Source organism: Phodopus roborovskii, unplaced genomic scaffold (assembly GCF_943737965.1).
Source record: "Phodopus roborovskii unplaced genomic scaffold, PHOROB, whole genome shotgun sequence".
In the NCBI taxonomy this organism is placed as follows: Eukaryota; Metazoa; Chordata; class Mammalia; order Rodentia; family Cricetidae; genus Phodopus; species Phodopus roborovskii.
Window position 1 is genome coordinate 27,379,757 of NW_026126434.1, and position 15,329 is coordinate 27,395,085.

Here is a 15,329-nt window from a genome sequence, read left to right on the forward strand (position 1 = left end):
TTGTAGGAGTCACTGCTCTCCTTCTGCTGTGTGGGTGCTGAGGATTGAACTCAGGTCCTCAAACTTGGCAGCAAGCACCTTTACCCACTGAGCCATCTTGCAGGCCCCAGACACATTTTTTCCCTGTTTTATTCTTTAGAATACACACTATTCAGATTTGTTTGGACTTGCTGTGGGGAAGCCAGATGCCATGACCTGAGGATGCTCCAACAGTCTGTAGAGAGAGTGAGGGCCTGCCATCAGGTGGCCACACAAATGAGCCCCCTTGGAAGGGGACAGGCTCTGATTGAGATCTCAGCAGACTACAGGGAGCCCTGGCCAAGGTGGGGACAACAACAGCTTGATGGAAATGCACAAGTCAACCAAAAAAACACTCCTAAGTTTCTGAGATAACAAATAACTTGATCTTTGCTTTATGTCTTTGGGCAGTCTCTCCAGGGCTGTCTCTCAGAGGAGTGACAATCTGTGTCTTCTCCATGATGACTTCACAGCACAGCTCCTCTAATGTCATCACAGTCCCAACAGGCCTGTAAGGGTTGTTTTCTATTTATTTTATAGACAAGGAGACTGAAGCTCAAACAGGGTCATACCACACCCCAGGTCACACAGCTAATAGGTGACAGGACTAGGATTCGAATCCAGCACTCTGACTCCAGGACTGTCACTCTTACCTGGTCTGTCAGTCATTCTCTGTCCCTCGATGTTGTCACCAAATATTTTCAGTTTCTCCTCCACAGCCCCACTGGGGCCACTGATACATAAGCAAATGTGCATAGCGTCATTTCTGGTGGCAACTTTGAGAGGCAGGTAACACAGGCATGGTCCCTTTCCCTGTTTACTACTCAAGAACACACTGGGGTCTTCCTCAGCTCCTCAATGGGAGTCCCTGAGCAAGCCATGGCTCTTCCTCCAGCCAGGACCTGAAGGGGCATGTGGTGCCCTGGCCAGCAAGATGATTCAGCAGGTGAAGGTGTTTGCCGCCACTCCTGGCAACCCGAGTTCAATTCAGATGACATGGTGGGAGAGAGAACTAACTCTCCTCCGGCAAACTGTCCTCTGACTTATATGTGCTGTGGTATGGCACAGATGCACACACATATACAAACATACACAAATAAAAATGCAAAATAAAAGTGCCTTGATTGTAGGGAGTTGTATTCGGGTTCTCTAGAAGAACAGACCAATAAAATGAGTGAGAATGTGCCCTGTCAGATGCATATACTGGCCTGCCTCTGCTTCCCGAGTGCGGGATTAAAGCCATGTGCCAGCACACCTGGCTTAAACCCATCATTTTTGAGGTTCTAAATCCAGGATGAGGCAAGCAAGCCCTACTGATTTAGCCTCTGGTGAGGTCTGGGTTGGATGGTGCCATTTCACAGCAGGGGCTTGTGTGCCAACAGACATATCACCAGAAAGAGGCCTCCCACAGCCTCATAGGGGCACCTCCCACAAGGGCCCACCTCCTAAAGGCCCACACCATTCCCCACAGCAGGGGTGGGGGAGAGTCTTCAGCCGTAACTGGAGGACTGGAGAGATGGCTCGTCGGTTAGGAGCACTTGATACTCTTGTAGAGGACCCTGGTTTCAGCACCTGTAGTTCCATTAAAATACACAGAGAGACACACATACACAGACAGACACATACACACACAGAGACACTTAAAGACACATAGACACACACAGATACATGTACACACACATGCACACACACACCCCTCAGCACCTCTAGGAGGATGGCTCCACAGTCAGGTTTTAAAAGACATCTGAGAGATGACTTCGGGAATCAAATACTGGGGTTCAGATTCCTTAGAACCTATGCAAATGCCAAGCAGGCAGAGTGGCTTGGCTGCCTGTCCATGCAGAGACAGGGATTCCAGAATGAACTGGCTGCAGAGGCTAGCCACATTAGTGAGCAGGTTCGGTTGAGACACCCCACCTCAGTGAGTAAGGTGGAGGCGGCTAAGCCTGACATCAAGTGTGGGCCTCTGCATGCACAGACACACACATGCACAAATGAGCACATGCACCCACACACGGAAACACACACACACACACACACCACACAAAAAACGGAAAAAGAAAAACAGATTTGAAGAGCAGCAACAGAAGGAGGGATTCAGTCTCCCAAACACAAAAGCGGGGTGTGTTTGGGAGACTCGCCCATGCTGTGCCATGGCCTAGGCGGAGGCCACAATGAACAAACAGCGCCTCCACCCAGGCCCTGGGAGGCAACGGACAGACTTGTGCTTCCAGAAGCCTCACGCTTCCCTCCCGTACGCATTTATTGGTTCTCCTTAACGTTACTCCCCGTTTTTAAAGTAGGAATGGCTGGGACGGCAGGTTGAGGGTCGGCACCCCAAGTCCTGGGGACATTGCAAGCTGACTATGACTTTGCAGGCTTGGATCTGGACTTCCTCCTCAGGGTGGATGACCAGGGAAAGCAGGCGGTCAGCCAGTCTGGACTCGTCCCCGAAGAGGGCTTCATGCAGGGACTGCTCGTTATAATGCCACTTCACTGCTCGGTAGTGAGTTGCCTTCCGACCCTCACTCAGCCGCTCCGCAAATACCAGCACCTCGAACAGCAGATTTCCTGGCTGTGAGGACTGGAGGAGGTTCAGGAAGTTGGAATGCACCTGTGGTGGGAGTGGGAGACAATTCGTGAGCTCCGACCTGTCCTTGGCTTCCCGCTGTCTCTGCGCTCTGATGAGCCTACATTTGCGTTTCCCTTTCATCACCGTTTTCCAGAGAAATTACATCATGGTCAGAGAACATGAGTGATTTCCTGAGATTAACTTTTTAAGCATCCATGTGTGAGGTTGGAGATGGTCTGATGCCCTCTGCTGGTCTCCCCAGGCACTGCACACAGACACACATGCAAACACTATGCACATTAAAAAGTAATTTTAAGAAAAATCTATGCAGTGAACACAATCCTCCCGACACCAGCATCAGCATCCCTTCAGCCACCCCCCCATCTTCTTTCACCTGACAGTTGAGAATGTCATAGAGAAGGTCATTCTTCTGTGCCAGGTAACTCAGCAGGCGGACAGCTTGTACCTGAAGAAGGAACAGCAGGAGAGGGCTGGTGGGTCTGGGCCTCAGCAATCGTGGCTTGAACCTCTGCTCTTCCCCTAGTTGCTGCTCCAGGACTGTTGGGGGTGGAGCCGCGGCCCTGATGGGCAGGCACCTGTGCCAGGATATAGTCTGACTGCATGATCTCCATCAAGGCGGGCATCACCCGCCTCAGCTGTGGGTGCACGTAGTCAGGGAGCGGGAGGTTGTTGAGGAGGCGAAGGCCAGCCACATGCAGCTCCATGTCCCAGATGGTAGAGATTAGCTCCAGCACCTTGATGGAATGTTCCTGGGGTGGAGAGACAGGCCTGCTCTCATATGGTGACCTCCTGGACACACTACACAACACTGACCCACCCAGGACCCAGCAAGTGCCACGTGCCTTGGTTAGCCACTACCCCCTCACATGGATTCTTCTGCTTGCTGGGCTCTCTCTGTCTTCCTGAACCTCCAGCCCACTCGTTAAACCACTTTCTCCCCATGCCAAATCTGCTTTCTTGGTCCTGGCCACTGGTCTCACATTCCCTCCAAGCCCCAACTTGCATCATTTTCCAATTCTCTCTCCCTCCCTCCTCTCCCCTTTTTTTCAGTTTTATCTTCAAACCTAGCAAAAGGGGTTAGTGAGATGGCCTAGTGGGTAAAGTGCTTCGGCACAAGCCTGTTGGCATGAGTTCAAACCCTGAAATGCACATAAAAGTGGAAAGAGAGAACCAATCCCACCAAGTTGTCTTCTGACCTCCACACATGCACTGTGGCACCTGTGTGCACTCACCATTCACACATGCAACAACAATTTTTAAAAAGCCGGTAAAAGGGCTGGTAAGACAGCTCAGCAGGTAACGGTGCTTGCCACCAAACCTGACAAACTGAATTTAGTTTCCAAGTTCCACGAGGTGGAAGGGAAGAACGGATCTCTGCAGGTTGTCCTCTGACTTCCACAAGTGTGCCACGGCATGTGCATGCCCGTGCACACACATGCACACAATAAAAAACATATAGTTTGTGTGTGTTTTTTAAAAACCCATCACAAGAGCTAGGCAGTGGTGACGCACGCCTTTAATCCCAGCACTTGGGAGGCAGAGACAGGCAGATCTCTGTGAGTTCGAGGTCAGCCTGGTCTACTTGATATGTCCTTGAACATACCAGCTAGTCTCCTGCCTGAGGAGGCTGCACAAGCTGTTCCGCTGCTGAGAACACCTTTCCACAGCTGTGTTCACTCTCCTTACATCCTACAAGGCTTTCCTGAGGAAGATGTCACCTCAGAAGGTCTCTAAACACACGCCCTATGTGGTGACTTTTCATAAAGAAAACCATTACACATATTTGCGACATGTTTATAATAGTAAATTCAAAATGTTAAGCATATTATTTATATAATTATAAATTCACAGGAAGCTGAGGTGATATTTTGTTTGTGCTCTAACAAAGCTTGCCTGGAGATCCGAAGGTGGAGCTAGCCACTAGCTAGCCATAGAGGCCAGGCAGTGGTGGCACGCACTTTAACCCCAGCACTTGGGATCTCATGCCTTTGATAACAGCACTAGGGAGGAGGAAGCAGGAAGTGGGTGATGTGGTTGGGTGGAGAGAGGAATACAAGTGAGGCAGAAAGGAGGTCCCGAGCCACCTCAGGCTGAGGAGTTGGCAAGATAAGAAGTGGCTGCATTTACCCTGATATTATTATTATTATTATTAAGATCAATTAGAACTGGAGCTACAGGATGCTGCAAAAATATTAAGATCCCTTGCTCATTCCCTCAATAGCCTTGTCTTACCCAGTCATAGTACAATACCAAAACTAGAGAGAAGGTATTGGTAGTGTCAGAGTCCCCCGGTCTGCATCTCATTAGCATCTTTGTAACTGCCACTGACATCAATATGTTACTCCATTGGAGCTGTCCCGGGATCTCTCCTGAGACCCTTCATAGTCATTGCCAGCTGCCTCCCCACTCCTGGCAAATGCTGATCAGCCTTCCAACTCAACAACTTTTTGAGAATGTCCTATAAATGAGATTAAACTTCATCAAACCTATTCAGAAGGCTAACTTGTCGCCCACCATAACGTCACTGAGATCTATCCGAGTCATATGTGTCAACACAGACACTACTCTTTGTTATTGAGTAGTGGTCCTTTGAATGGATATACCATGGTTTAAACAACCACCTACTGAAAGATGAGTTGATAGCCTTTAGTTTGAACCTATTTGAAATAAGGCTGTGATGAGTTAATTGTGTAAGTTCCTATGCAGCCATAAATTTTCATTCCTTTGGGATAAAAGCTTGGGAGTAGAACTAGCAGTTATATATTTAAATGTATATTTAATGTTTTAAGAAACTATTAAGCTATTTTCCAAAATGACTACTCATCTATTACATATATGTATCAGCAATGTGGGAGACACCTAGTTTTGCTATGTCTCTGTGGCATTTGATGTTGTCAACTATTTTTTTATTTATGTATTTGTGTCTGTGGATATGGTGTCTTCATGTATGCACACTAGCTGAGGGCATCAGACCCCATGGGCCCACAGTTACATGGCTATGAGCCACACCATTCAGATGCTGAGGTTTGAACTCGAGACCTCTGGAAAAGCAACCAGTGCTCTTAACCACTGAGCCATCACTAGCCATCAATTAATTTTTATTTTTAGCTATCTTTTCAATTTTTAAAATTTTAATCTTACGACTATGATTGTTTGTTTTTATTTTTAAAAGGGGTCACATGTAGCCTAAGCTGGTCTCAGCTTTGCTATGCAGCTAATTGGGATGGAACCAGCTTCTCAAAGGCTGGGCTCAAACTATGAACTGAGCAGTGTCCCCATCCTATGTTTTCTTTTAAAAAGCACATGTTTGATGTCACAAAGGCTTCATCATAGAGGTGACAAAAGAGCACTTCCTTCAAAGTGGCATCCCACCGCCTTCCTCCACCCACCTCCCTTCTCCCTCCCTCCCTCTCTCCCTCCCCCCCCCCTCCAGAATCTCACAGTGTAGCCCTGGCTGTCCTGGAACTCATTCTGTAGACCAGGCTGGCCTCTAACTCACAGAGATCCTCCTGTTCTGCCTCCTGAGCATGGGAATTAAAGCTGCTTCACCCCCCCCCCAGGAGCTGTCACCTCAGAGGCACTGTTAGGATGTGTATCCCTCGAGGACCAGCAACCTTCCTTCTGTCTTCAATGCCCTATTCAGTGCCCCAAAGCCAGGGCGCAACAGACAAGTGGATGGAGGGACCTTGAGCTTTGAGGTTTGAGACACTGGACTGAGAATGGCCACCAAACACAAGCTCTAGTTGGCCCTATAGTAGTGAGGCAGAGTTCCAGTGAAAGAGGGTGTTCCCTGCCCACCGCACTGCCTGCTGGGAGTTGAGGGCAAGTAAGAGTCTGGGGCAGGGCCTCAAAGGAAGGAGGACAGGTGCAGGGTTAGGGAGAGAGGGTCTGAAGCTTCCTTGTAAATAGCTAGGGTGGGCTAGAGATGGTTCAGCGGTTAAGAGCACTGACACCTTTTCCAAAGGACCTGGGTTCAGTTCCCAGCACCCAGATGACTCATAAGTGGCTACAACTCCAGTTCTAGGGGACCTGCTACCCTCACACAGACATACATGCAGGCAAAACACCAATGCACACAAAATTATAAATGGCTGGGGTTAGGGCAAAAAGGCATGGCCCACCGCCAATGTCACCCTTCATGCTCAAAGTTTCTAATAAGGGCAAACAGGGTTGGTCTGATTGAGGAAGTGGGGCAGATGGGTTAGAGGCCCTTTGGTAGCAGCTGGCCATGAGGAAGCAAGGGACCCCCTCCCCAGGCTGCAGGGACCTGGAAAGCACTTCTAAATAGAAAGCGCTCAGCTTACACAAAAAAGAGAGAGCATGGATACTATGAGGGGCATGCAATAAGCAGGGCTGTAGCTCTGGGGTGAGGGCATGTGTGGAGCCCCAGCCTCTTTCCTAGAAGCTGCTTACTGGTGATCTGGGAGGACCAGGACTTCAGGCAATGTTGAGAATTTGGGGTGGGGGGCAGTAGCAAGTCAAGACCTCAGGAAAACTGTTTCCAAAATAGTCTCATCCTAGAGCTCCAAACCAGCCTCAAACTCATCATCATCTGACCTCAGGCTCCTGAATACTAGGGTTACAGAAATACACCATGATAATTCAGCCCAAACTTTTGTTTCAAAACTGTTTTTCCCATGTAGCAAACAGTCCTAGCTTGGTGTGTGTGTGTGTGTGTGTGTGTGTGTGTGTCTGTGACTAACATCACGGTTGCAAGAACATGGAGGAGGAAAAAGTTTATTTACAGTTCTGGATCACAGGTGAAGGCAGAGTACAAACCTGGAGACAAGAACTAGGGAGGAGAGACTAGAGGACCAGCTCAGCAGTTAGGAGCACTGGCTGCTCTTGTAGAGGACCCAGATTCAATTCCTAGCATCTACATGGTGGCTCACAACATCCATAACTCCAGATCTTCCCCCTCTTCTTGTCTCTGAGTCACCAGGGATGAATGTAGCATCCATACATACTTGTGGGCAAAATCTCATACATAAAATAAATTTTTTAAAGGACCATGGAGGAATGTTGCCTTCTAGTCACTCACTGGGCTCAGCTATCTTTCTTGTAGAACCAAGGCCCCGGGCCCACCTGCCCGTAACAGTGCCACACACAGTGGCCCCACACCAATCCTTAGTCAGGACAGTCTCATAGAATTGCCACAGCCAGTCTGGTGGACTTCAACTAAGATTATGTCAAACTGATAATAAAAAACTAAACAGGACTAGAAATGTTAAATTTGGAATATTCAGATGTTAATAAAGGGTGAGCCAACAGAAATGTTCACACAGGTCTGATGGGATAATGCTTGTGGAAAAGCCCTCCCTCTCCTGCAGGCAGGTCTACAGTAAAGCTCCCAGGGCTATGTGGAGGTGTGCACAGCTTGCTCATGGCAAGTATGGATGCAGGAATTACCAGGGAAAGAGGAAATGTCCAACCATGGACACACAGTGAGATGGCCACAAAACAGACCACTGTATGTTGGCCACTATCAAAAGAAGGAAACAAAACATCCAGGGAAGGATACACCTTGGTCTTTTCAATGTTTGGGGTGCGTGTGAAAGCAAACCACAGAAGAAAACCAACCACATATGTATGTATGATTTGAAACCAAAACGCCCCTCCCCAGCTCATGTTTTGGATCATTGGTCCTGGCTCAGGGCACAGTTTTGGGATGCTGTGGGATCACTAAGAGGTGGGGTTTAGCTGGGAGAAGTGGGTCAGGAGAGGCAGGCCTTTGAAAGTTAGACCTTCCAGTCCTGTGTCTTTCTCTGCTTCCTGGTGTTCTATGGCATATACCCCCATACCACACGCTACCAGCAGCAGGAGCCAAGCTGCTGTCAAATCTTCCCTTCTGTGATGATCTGAAACCGTGAGCCAAAATAAATATTTCCTCCTTCAGTTGTTTCTCACACTCCCATGGCAGTAATGCTGCAAAGTTAATTCATACAGGAAACTGGTACCAGGAGTGGGGCTCTTGCTAACACAGCCCCACCTGTCAAACATTGTTGGGCATCTGCAATTTCCCTGGTGTGGCTCTTAGGCCTTTGGAACTTGCTTGCAGGAGGAATTTGGAAAAGTTTGGAGATACAGGCTAGAAACTCCCCAGAACACTGGAAGTGGAGATTGGTGGGTGATTCTGGGGGCTGTTTGGAATGTAGAACACTGACAGACACCAAACAGTACAGACTATGTCTGTGAGGCTTCTTCAGGTGGGGAATGAGGAACAGGTTAAGAATTGGAGCATAGGTCACCCATGTTTCATAAAGAATTTGTCTAAATTTTTTTCATGTGCCTTGAAATTTTGAGTGAGGTTGAATTTTAAAAGCAATAGACCTATTGATTTGGTGGATCAATTTTAAAAACAACACAACATTCAGGCTGTGGTGTGGTTATTGTAGCATGGTTATTGTTAACCACCTTTAGCCAGATTCACAGTGAAGACTGGGAGGAAAGAGCAGAGCAGAGGGATCTGAACACATGCAATTTGTGCACAAATAACAGGAGTGCATTTTAAAATTGCAGAGAAAATGGCCATACTTGTTAAAGAGATTGGCACCAGAAAAGAAAAGGTGAACACTTTGCTTGAACCAATAGGAAAGGTGCCTTCTAGACATTTGAGGTGAAACCCCACTCCAGGGTATGAAACTGCAGATTCACTTGCAAGACTTTCCTTTCAAAAGAGATGGCCACTGGAGTACTCTGTAGTCAAAGGGCCACCTAGAAGACTGTTCAGCTGCTCTGGCAACTCAAAGGCCACCGTGGCTATGATGCAAGGTGGCCCAGCCACTTCCCAAGCTGGCAGTATAACTTGGTATCATGATCGTGGGCTGGCTTTGCAGATATGCACAGGACAAAAATTATGAAGTCAGGGGCTGGAGAGATGGCTCAGAGGTTAAGAGTACTGGCTGCTTTACCAGAGGTCCTGAGTTCAATTCCCAGCAACCACCTGGTGGCTCACACCATCTATAACAAGATCTGGTGCCCCCTTTTGGCAGTGCAGGCATACATGCTGGCAGAACATTGTATACATAATAACTAAATAAACTTTTAAAAAATTATGAAGTCATAGCTGCTTCCACCAAGATTCCAGTGAACAGAGAAGCCCAAGCCAGGCAATAAACACAAGTCACAAAAGTCAGGCAGTGTTATAGAGCTGTGTCCCTTTCCAGAAGCCCCTGAGAGGGTTACAGATAAGGCTGTGAGGGGAACACTAAGCTGCAATGGCTACTCCAAGATAAGGGATGTCAAGAATGTGGGATGTCTGCTGAGGAAAACTGTGGGTATAAACAGAGTAGTGCCAGCCCAAGAGAGAGAGATTGCAAATGCAGGACCTTAGGGGTGGGGTTATGCAATCAAGCACAGAGCTACAGGGTTTAAGGTCTGCCCTCCTGGGCTTTGCTCCCACCGTCCTTTCTCCGCTACTCTTCCCCTCACCTCCCTCCCCCCTTTTGGAATGGGAATGTCCCCTCTGGGGTTCCATGTTGGGAGAGTCCTTTTTTATTTTACAGGGGTTCACAGTTAACAGTCTATGCCGAGTCTCAGGAGAACTAACCTACAAACACTGTAGGAACTGTTCAGACTTGGGAGACCTTAGCAGATGGACTCAATGTGCTCGTTATGCATAGGACAATGATTATGAAACCTGGGGGCAGGGGAGGAATTATAGTTAGAATAAGAAGTATAGGGGTTAAGATGTGGCTAGGAGTAAGAGCCCTTGATGTTCTCCCAGAGGACTCAAATTCAGTTCCCAGCATCAGTGAAGTAGCTTAGGGCTGCCTCTAAGTCCAGCCTCAGGGGACTGTGTCTCCCTCTTCTGGCCTCCAAGGTCACTGCACCCAGTGTACATACCCCCCCACACAAACACACACACACACACACACACACACACACACACACACACACACTTTTAAAAAAATGAATATAAAACATTCTCCACAGGCAAGGTTTGGCGGGATCTGGAACCTTTTGGGAGATGGGATGATGGGAGATGTCATTCTGTATATGTTTCTCATACTGGTTAATGAATAAAGCACTGTTGGCCAATAGGAAAGCTAGATAGGCGGGACTAGGAGACGAGGAGGAAAGAGGAAGTAGGAAAGAGAGTCAAGATGGAGAGTCTGGAGAAAGCAGAATGCTGGCCGGCTCCCCGGTAAGAAAAGATCAAGTGGAAATACTAGATTAACAGAAATGGGTTAATATTAATAATTAAGACAGAGCTAGCCGATAAGAAACTAGTAATGGGCCAACAGAATTATATCAAATACAGAGTCTCAGTGTGTTAATTGGGGCTGGCGCGGCGGCGGGACAAGACCAGCGGTAGGAGGAAAAACCCTACTCCTTACAGTGGGACCCAGTTGGCTGAAGTGGGTCACTATGGGTGGGGTTTAGAGGCTATATTCGTTCCTCTGTCCTCTCTCTCCCTCATGATATGTGTTGAGCACAGCCTATGTCACACATTCTACCACCACAAACGGGGGGGCGGGGGGGTTCCACCCCGCTGCCCCTGCCACAGCGGCCTGGAGCCCTCTGAAACAGTGAGCCAAAGTAGACCTTTCCCCCCTCAAGTTGTCCCCATGAAGCACAAGCCACTGACCTACAGTCTGCCTGTGCACACAGAGCTTCAGCTACAACACATTACCCACTGCCTGCCTTGCCATCCAAACTGCAATGCACCCACAGCATCAAAGGGGAGGCCACAGCCCTTCCAGAGGGCAGGTTGTGCTCATTCTTGGGGCTGGGCCACATTTGGGGAAGACGCTGCCCGGATGTGTACATGAGGAGGTCAGAGGACAACTTGTGGAAGTCGATTCTCTCCTTCTACCATGTGGGGTCTGGGAACTGAACTGAGGTGGCCAGGCTTAGAGGCAAGCACCCTTACCCACTGAGCCGTCTTGCCCTGGGTTTTGTTTGATTGATTCTTTGTGCTTCATACACACAAAATATTTTTTAAGCAGAGCAGTGGCGGTGCATGCCTCTAGTCCCAGCACTCGGGAGGCAGAGGCAGGCAGTTCAAGGCCAGCCTGGCCTACAAGAGTTGAGTTCTAGGACAGCCAGGGCCACACAGAGAAACCCTGTTTTGAAAATAGCCTGTGTGTGTGTGCGTGTGTTAAATATTTAATTTTTTGCTTCTTAAAAACATACATGATTATTGTGTGTATGAGAGACTGGGGGTACGTGTGCTATGCCATGCACATGGAGGTCACAGGACACCTTTTGGGAGTCAATTTTTTCCATCCACTGGTTTCTAGGAATCAAGCTCAGGCCAGTGCTTTTAGTCTCCCAGCCCTTAGCTATTTTAACTGGTGAGAGAGAAGCATTTTGTTAGAAAGCGATCTTCGGTCAAAGACCATACATTTTAGATTTTACTTTTTTTCCCCTGAGTCAGGGATGGCCTTCAACTCCTGATTCTCCTGCCTCCACTTCCAAAACCCTGGGAGTACAGGTGTGTGACACCTCACCTGGCTTCCGTGGTTTGGAGGTGGGTGTCAAAGCCAGCAGGGCCTCTTGCTTCTGAGGCAGGACTCCCCCACAGAACTAGTGGGGTTTGCAGCTGCCTTTGCTTCTTAAACACTTTGTAACATCCTTGTGGTGAGTGAGCCCTTAGGTCACCAAAAAGACTAAACCAGGATTAGGAGACAGGAATTTTCAGCCTCATTCCAAGCTCCACAGCGGGAGGGGGCAGAGCTGGTGGCCACTAGCTTTGTCATCCCTCCACAGGGAAGTGTGGAGAAACTGAGCGATAGGGAATAGGGTCTGGCCTGCGGAAAGCAAGCTCCCGTCCTTTCTCCTGACCTTGGCCTATTTCTCCTCTCTTCTGTGTGGCTGTTGTGGAATTGTGGCGCCTTGTCATTTCAGCACATTCTCAAGCCTAAGGAGGAAGGTGTGGTCACCCCAGCTTCACAACCAGCCTGTCACAAGGCAGACAACACCTGGCATTGAAATGAGAGGGACTCAGGAGTTACACGGTTATTAACTCCAACAGTGTGTTATGTGCTGGTATCTAAGACACTGCGAGACTTTCTGCTCTTTGGGGGTCCAGTGCCATCAGATGTGTGGGAATGAGGGTGGCCTGTGAGGGAGCAAGACCACCATCTCCTCACTTATTCTTACAGGACACAAATCGAAGGACCCAGACCCTGGGGACACCCTGCAGGCCCTGTGCAGGCTCACCTGGATCTTGAACCTGAATTTCCTGATGCCAGAGAAGGCTTTAAGGGCATTCAGAGCTTGGATTTTGACACTGTTGTCCTTGTCATCCAGCATTTCCCCCACCAAGCTGATGTCATCGATAGTACAAGCCGAGGCCTAGAGTGTGTGAGGAGAGGTGGGAGAGACAGGAGAATCGGGCGCCCTGGGCCCACTGTCCCCCCAGTCTCTGAGACAGAGGGACGAGTCTGAGATGCTGCCTAGGCAGCCATGGGGTTAGGGGTGAGCTGTAGGGGGGCTGCGGCAGACTGGGGTGGGGCCAGACTGACAGGGAGGGCCCCGCCTCCTCTCACCTCAGCCTCCAGTAAGTATACACAGCGGGTGATACTGTGCAGGATCATACTCTTGGCATACTCATCCTGCTTGCACTCTAGAGAATTGAGGAGTCTTCGAATTTCACCCGAGTCCCGCCCGTGGCGCTCTCTCTCGATGGCCAGGCCTAGGTAGCAGCCAGGCCCACAGTTCAGGGTACAGACATAGAAATGATGGAAGCCAGGGGCAGGGAAGTCGGGGAGAGGGAGGAGGGAGCTGAACACACAGACTTTTCTAAGAGGAAGGCTTCTGTGTCGTCCAGCACTTCTCGCACAAGCTGCACAGACTAGAGACCGCACCGAGGACCATGACACAAGCTGGGCCTTCAGCCTTGTCACTTGCTCAATTGTCTGTTCACAGCCACAACTTTCCTAGTGTATGGCAGGAACAGGCAGGGTTTTGTTCTCACCAGATACCCCGGCAGATGACAACCAACAATCTCAAAGACCTGACCCTTTCTCTGATGGCACAAAAGTACCCCATGGGGACTAGAGAGATTGTTAAGGACACTGGCTGTTCTTCCAGAGGACCCAGGGTCAAGTCCTAGCATGGTGGCTCACAACCACCTGTTACTTCAATCTGGCAATCCAATAAGTTCTTCTGGACTCTGTGGGCATTGCATGAAAGTGGTGCACATATATACACGCAAGCAAAACACCTAACACATAAAGTAAAAATTTAAAGCACCCCATGACTGGGTGGAAAGCTGAAGGTAAAATGTCCCCCAACTTTTCTTTCCCTCGTTGTCTCCAGTTCATGGGGACAAGAAAGATGATTCTACGTCTAAAACATAAAGCAGAGAGACAGGGTGGATGATTCTTGGGGTTCAACTCCATGAGCTCTGCTATCCAAGAACCCCCCAAACTATCTTCTATAGCAAGGCCTTGCCTTGGGTGCTGGGGAGGAGAGGGAAGCTGAGGCAAGCTGGAGGAGGGGATGAAGGAAGAGAGGAGTCACCTTTGGGTGTTCCCCCAGGGGAGGCCTTGGGAGCGGGAGTGGGTACCTCCTGGGACAGAGCCCTCTCCCCAGGGACTGGACACTCACGGGCGATGCAGATGGGTGAGTTGGAGCAGAGGGGCGGTTGACATTTTATGCCAGCCCTGATGGCCTTGTACAGCAGGTAAATGGCTCCGGCGCCTGTAGCTAGGCCCACAAAGCTTTTGCGGAGGTCCAGTTGCTGCAGGCACCGGGGAATGGTCTTGCCCATGTCTTCAGTGCTGCCTTGTGTCTAGGTGGGAGCTAGGCCCAAGGCACCTGCAGAGAACATTCTGGAACCAGAACCCTGGCAGGGCCAAGAACCGGGGCATTAGAATTGGAACCGAGGCAACAAAGGACACTGGGGAGTTGATGGGGCTAAGGATGGCCCTCAGGGGAACAGAAGGCCCACCCAGAGCAGTTCAAAGGAGAGAGGGCAGTGTTGGGAGGCTGTGGAGATGAAGCTGGAGACTCTGGGGTAGAAGGTAGGGAGGGCTTGCCTGGCATAGGCAAGGCCATGGGCTCATCACGGCACTTTTTAATGTTTTCATCATTTATTCCTTTACAGACAGTATCTCACTATATAATCCTGGCTGACCTGGAATTCAGAGATCTACCTGCCTCTCTTCCTTTTCCTTGCTGGGTTAAAGGTGTGTGCCACCACACCCTGCTTTCATATTTCCATTTATGTTTATGTGTGTGACATATGGGTACCCAAGGAGTCCAGAGCAAAGCAATGGATCTGTTGGAGCTGGATTTACAGACAGTGTAAGCGGCCTGATATGAGTGCTACTAAACTTGGGTTTCATGGAAAAACAGCAAGTGCTGTGCTCTAACCCCTGGGCTGTCTCTCCACCTTCTCTCCTTTATTTTTTGAGATGAAGCCTCATCTAGTCCAGGCTGTCTTCCATCTTACTATCTTGTTAAGAAAAATCTTGTTTGATCCTCCTGCCTCTACCTCCCAGGTGCTTGTATACAGGTGTGCACCACCATGCTCCACCAGTTTTGTTGCGGGAGTGTGCAGGAGGTATGTGTGCATTTGTGAAGACTTGTGTGTGCACCTGTTTGTGGGTGGACACTCAGGCATAAATGCGCGTGTGTTCACACATAGGTACACTGGACAGAGATCAATACTGAGCATATCTTAAGCTTCTCTCATTATATGTATATGAATATTTATTCATTGGTTTTACATATATGAATGCTTAGCTTTCCTGTATGTATGTGC

The 15,329-nt window shown here is 49.0% G+C and overlaps 1 protein-coding gene across 2 annotated transcripts; it reads right to left on the reverse strand.

Annotated features, from left to right (window-relative positions):
* Positions 1 to 2,263: 2,263 nt before the first annotated feature.
* Armc12 (armadillo repeat containing 12) lies at positions 2,264 to 14,396 on the reverse strand. 2 transcript variants are annotated; one of them, XM_051187124.1, is made up of 6 exons: positions 14,171 to 14,394; positions 13,108 to 13,253; positions 12,779 to 12,913; positions 3,187 to 3,360; positions 2,985 to 3,056; positions 2,264 to 2,632 (listed from the first exon to the last, which is right to left on the reverse strand). In XM_051187124.1, exons 1-6 carry the CDS (start codon positions 14,331 to 14,333, stop codon positions 2,300 to 2,302), a joined length of 1,023 nt encoding a protein of 340 aa, XP_051043081.1. In that variant the 5' UTR covers positions 14,334 to 14,394; the 3' UTR covers positions 2,264 to 2,299. The 2 variants fall into 2 exon arrangements, with proteins under 2 accessions (XP_051043081.1, XP_051043082.1); XM_051187125.1 differs by lacking the exon at positions 2,985 to 3,056 and having other exon boundaries at positions 2,405 to 2,632; positions 3,057 to 3,360; positions 14,171 to 14,396.
* Between the last annotated feature and the right edge of the window lie 933 nt (positions 14,397 to 15,329).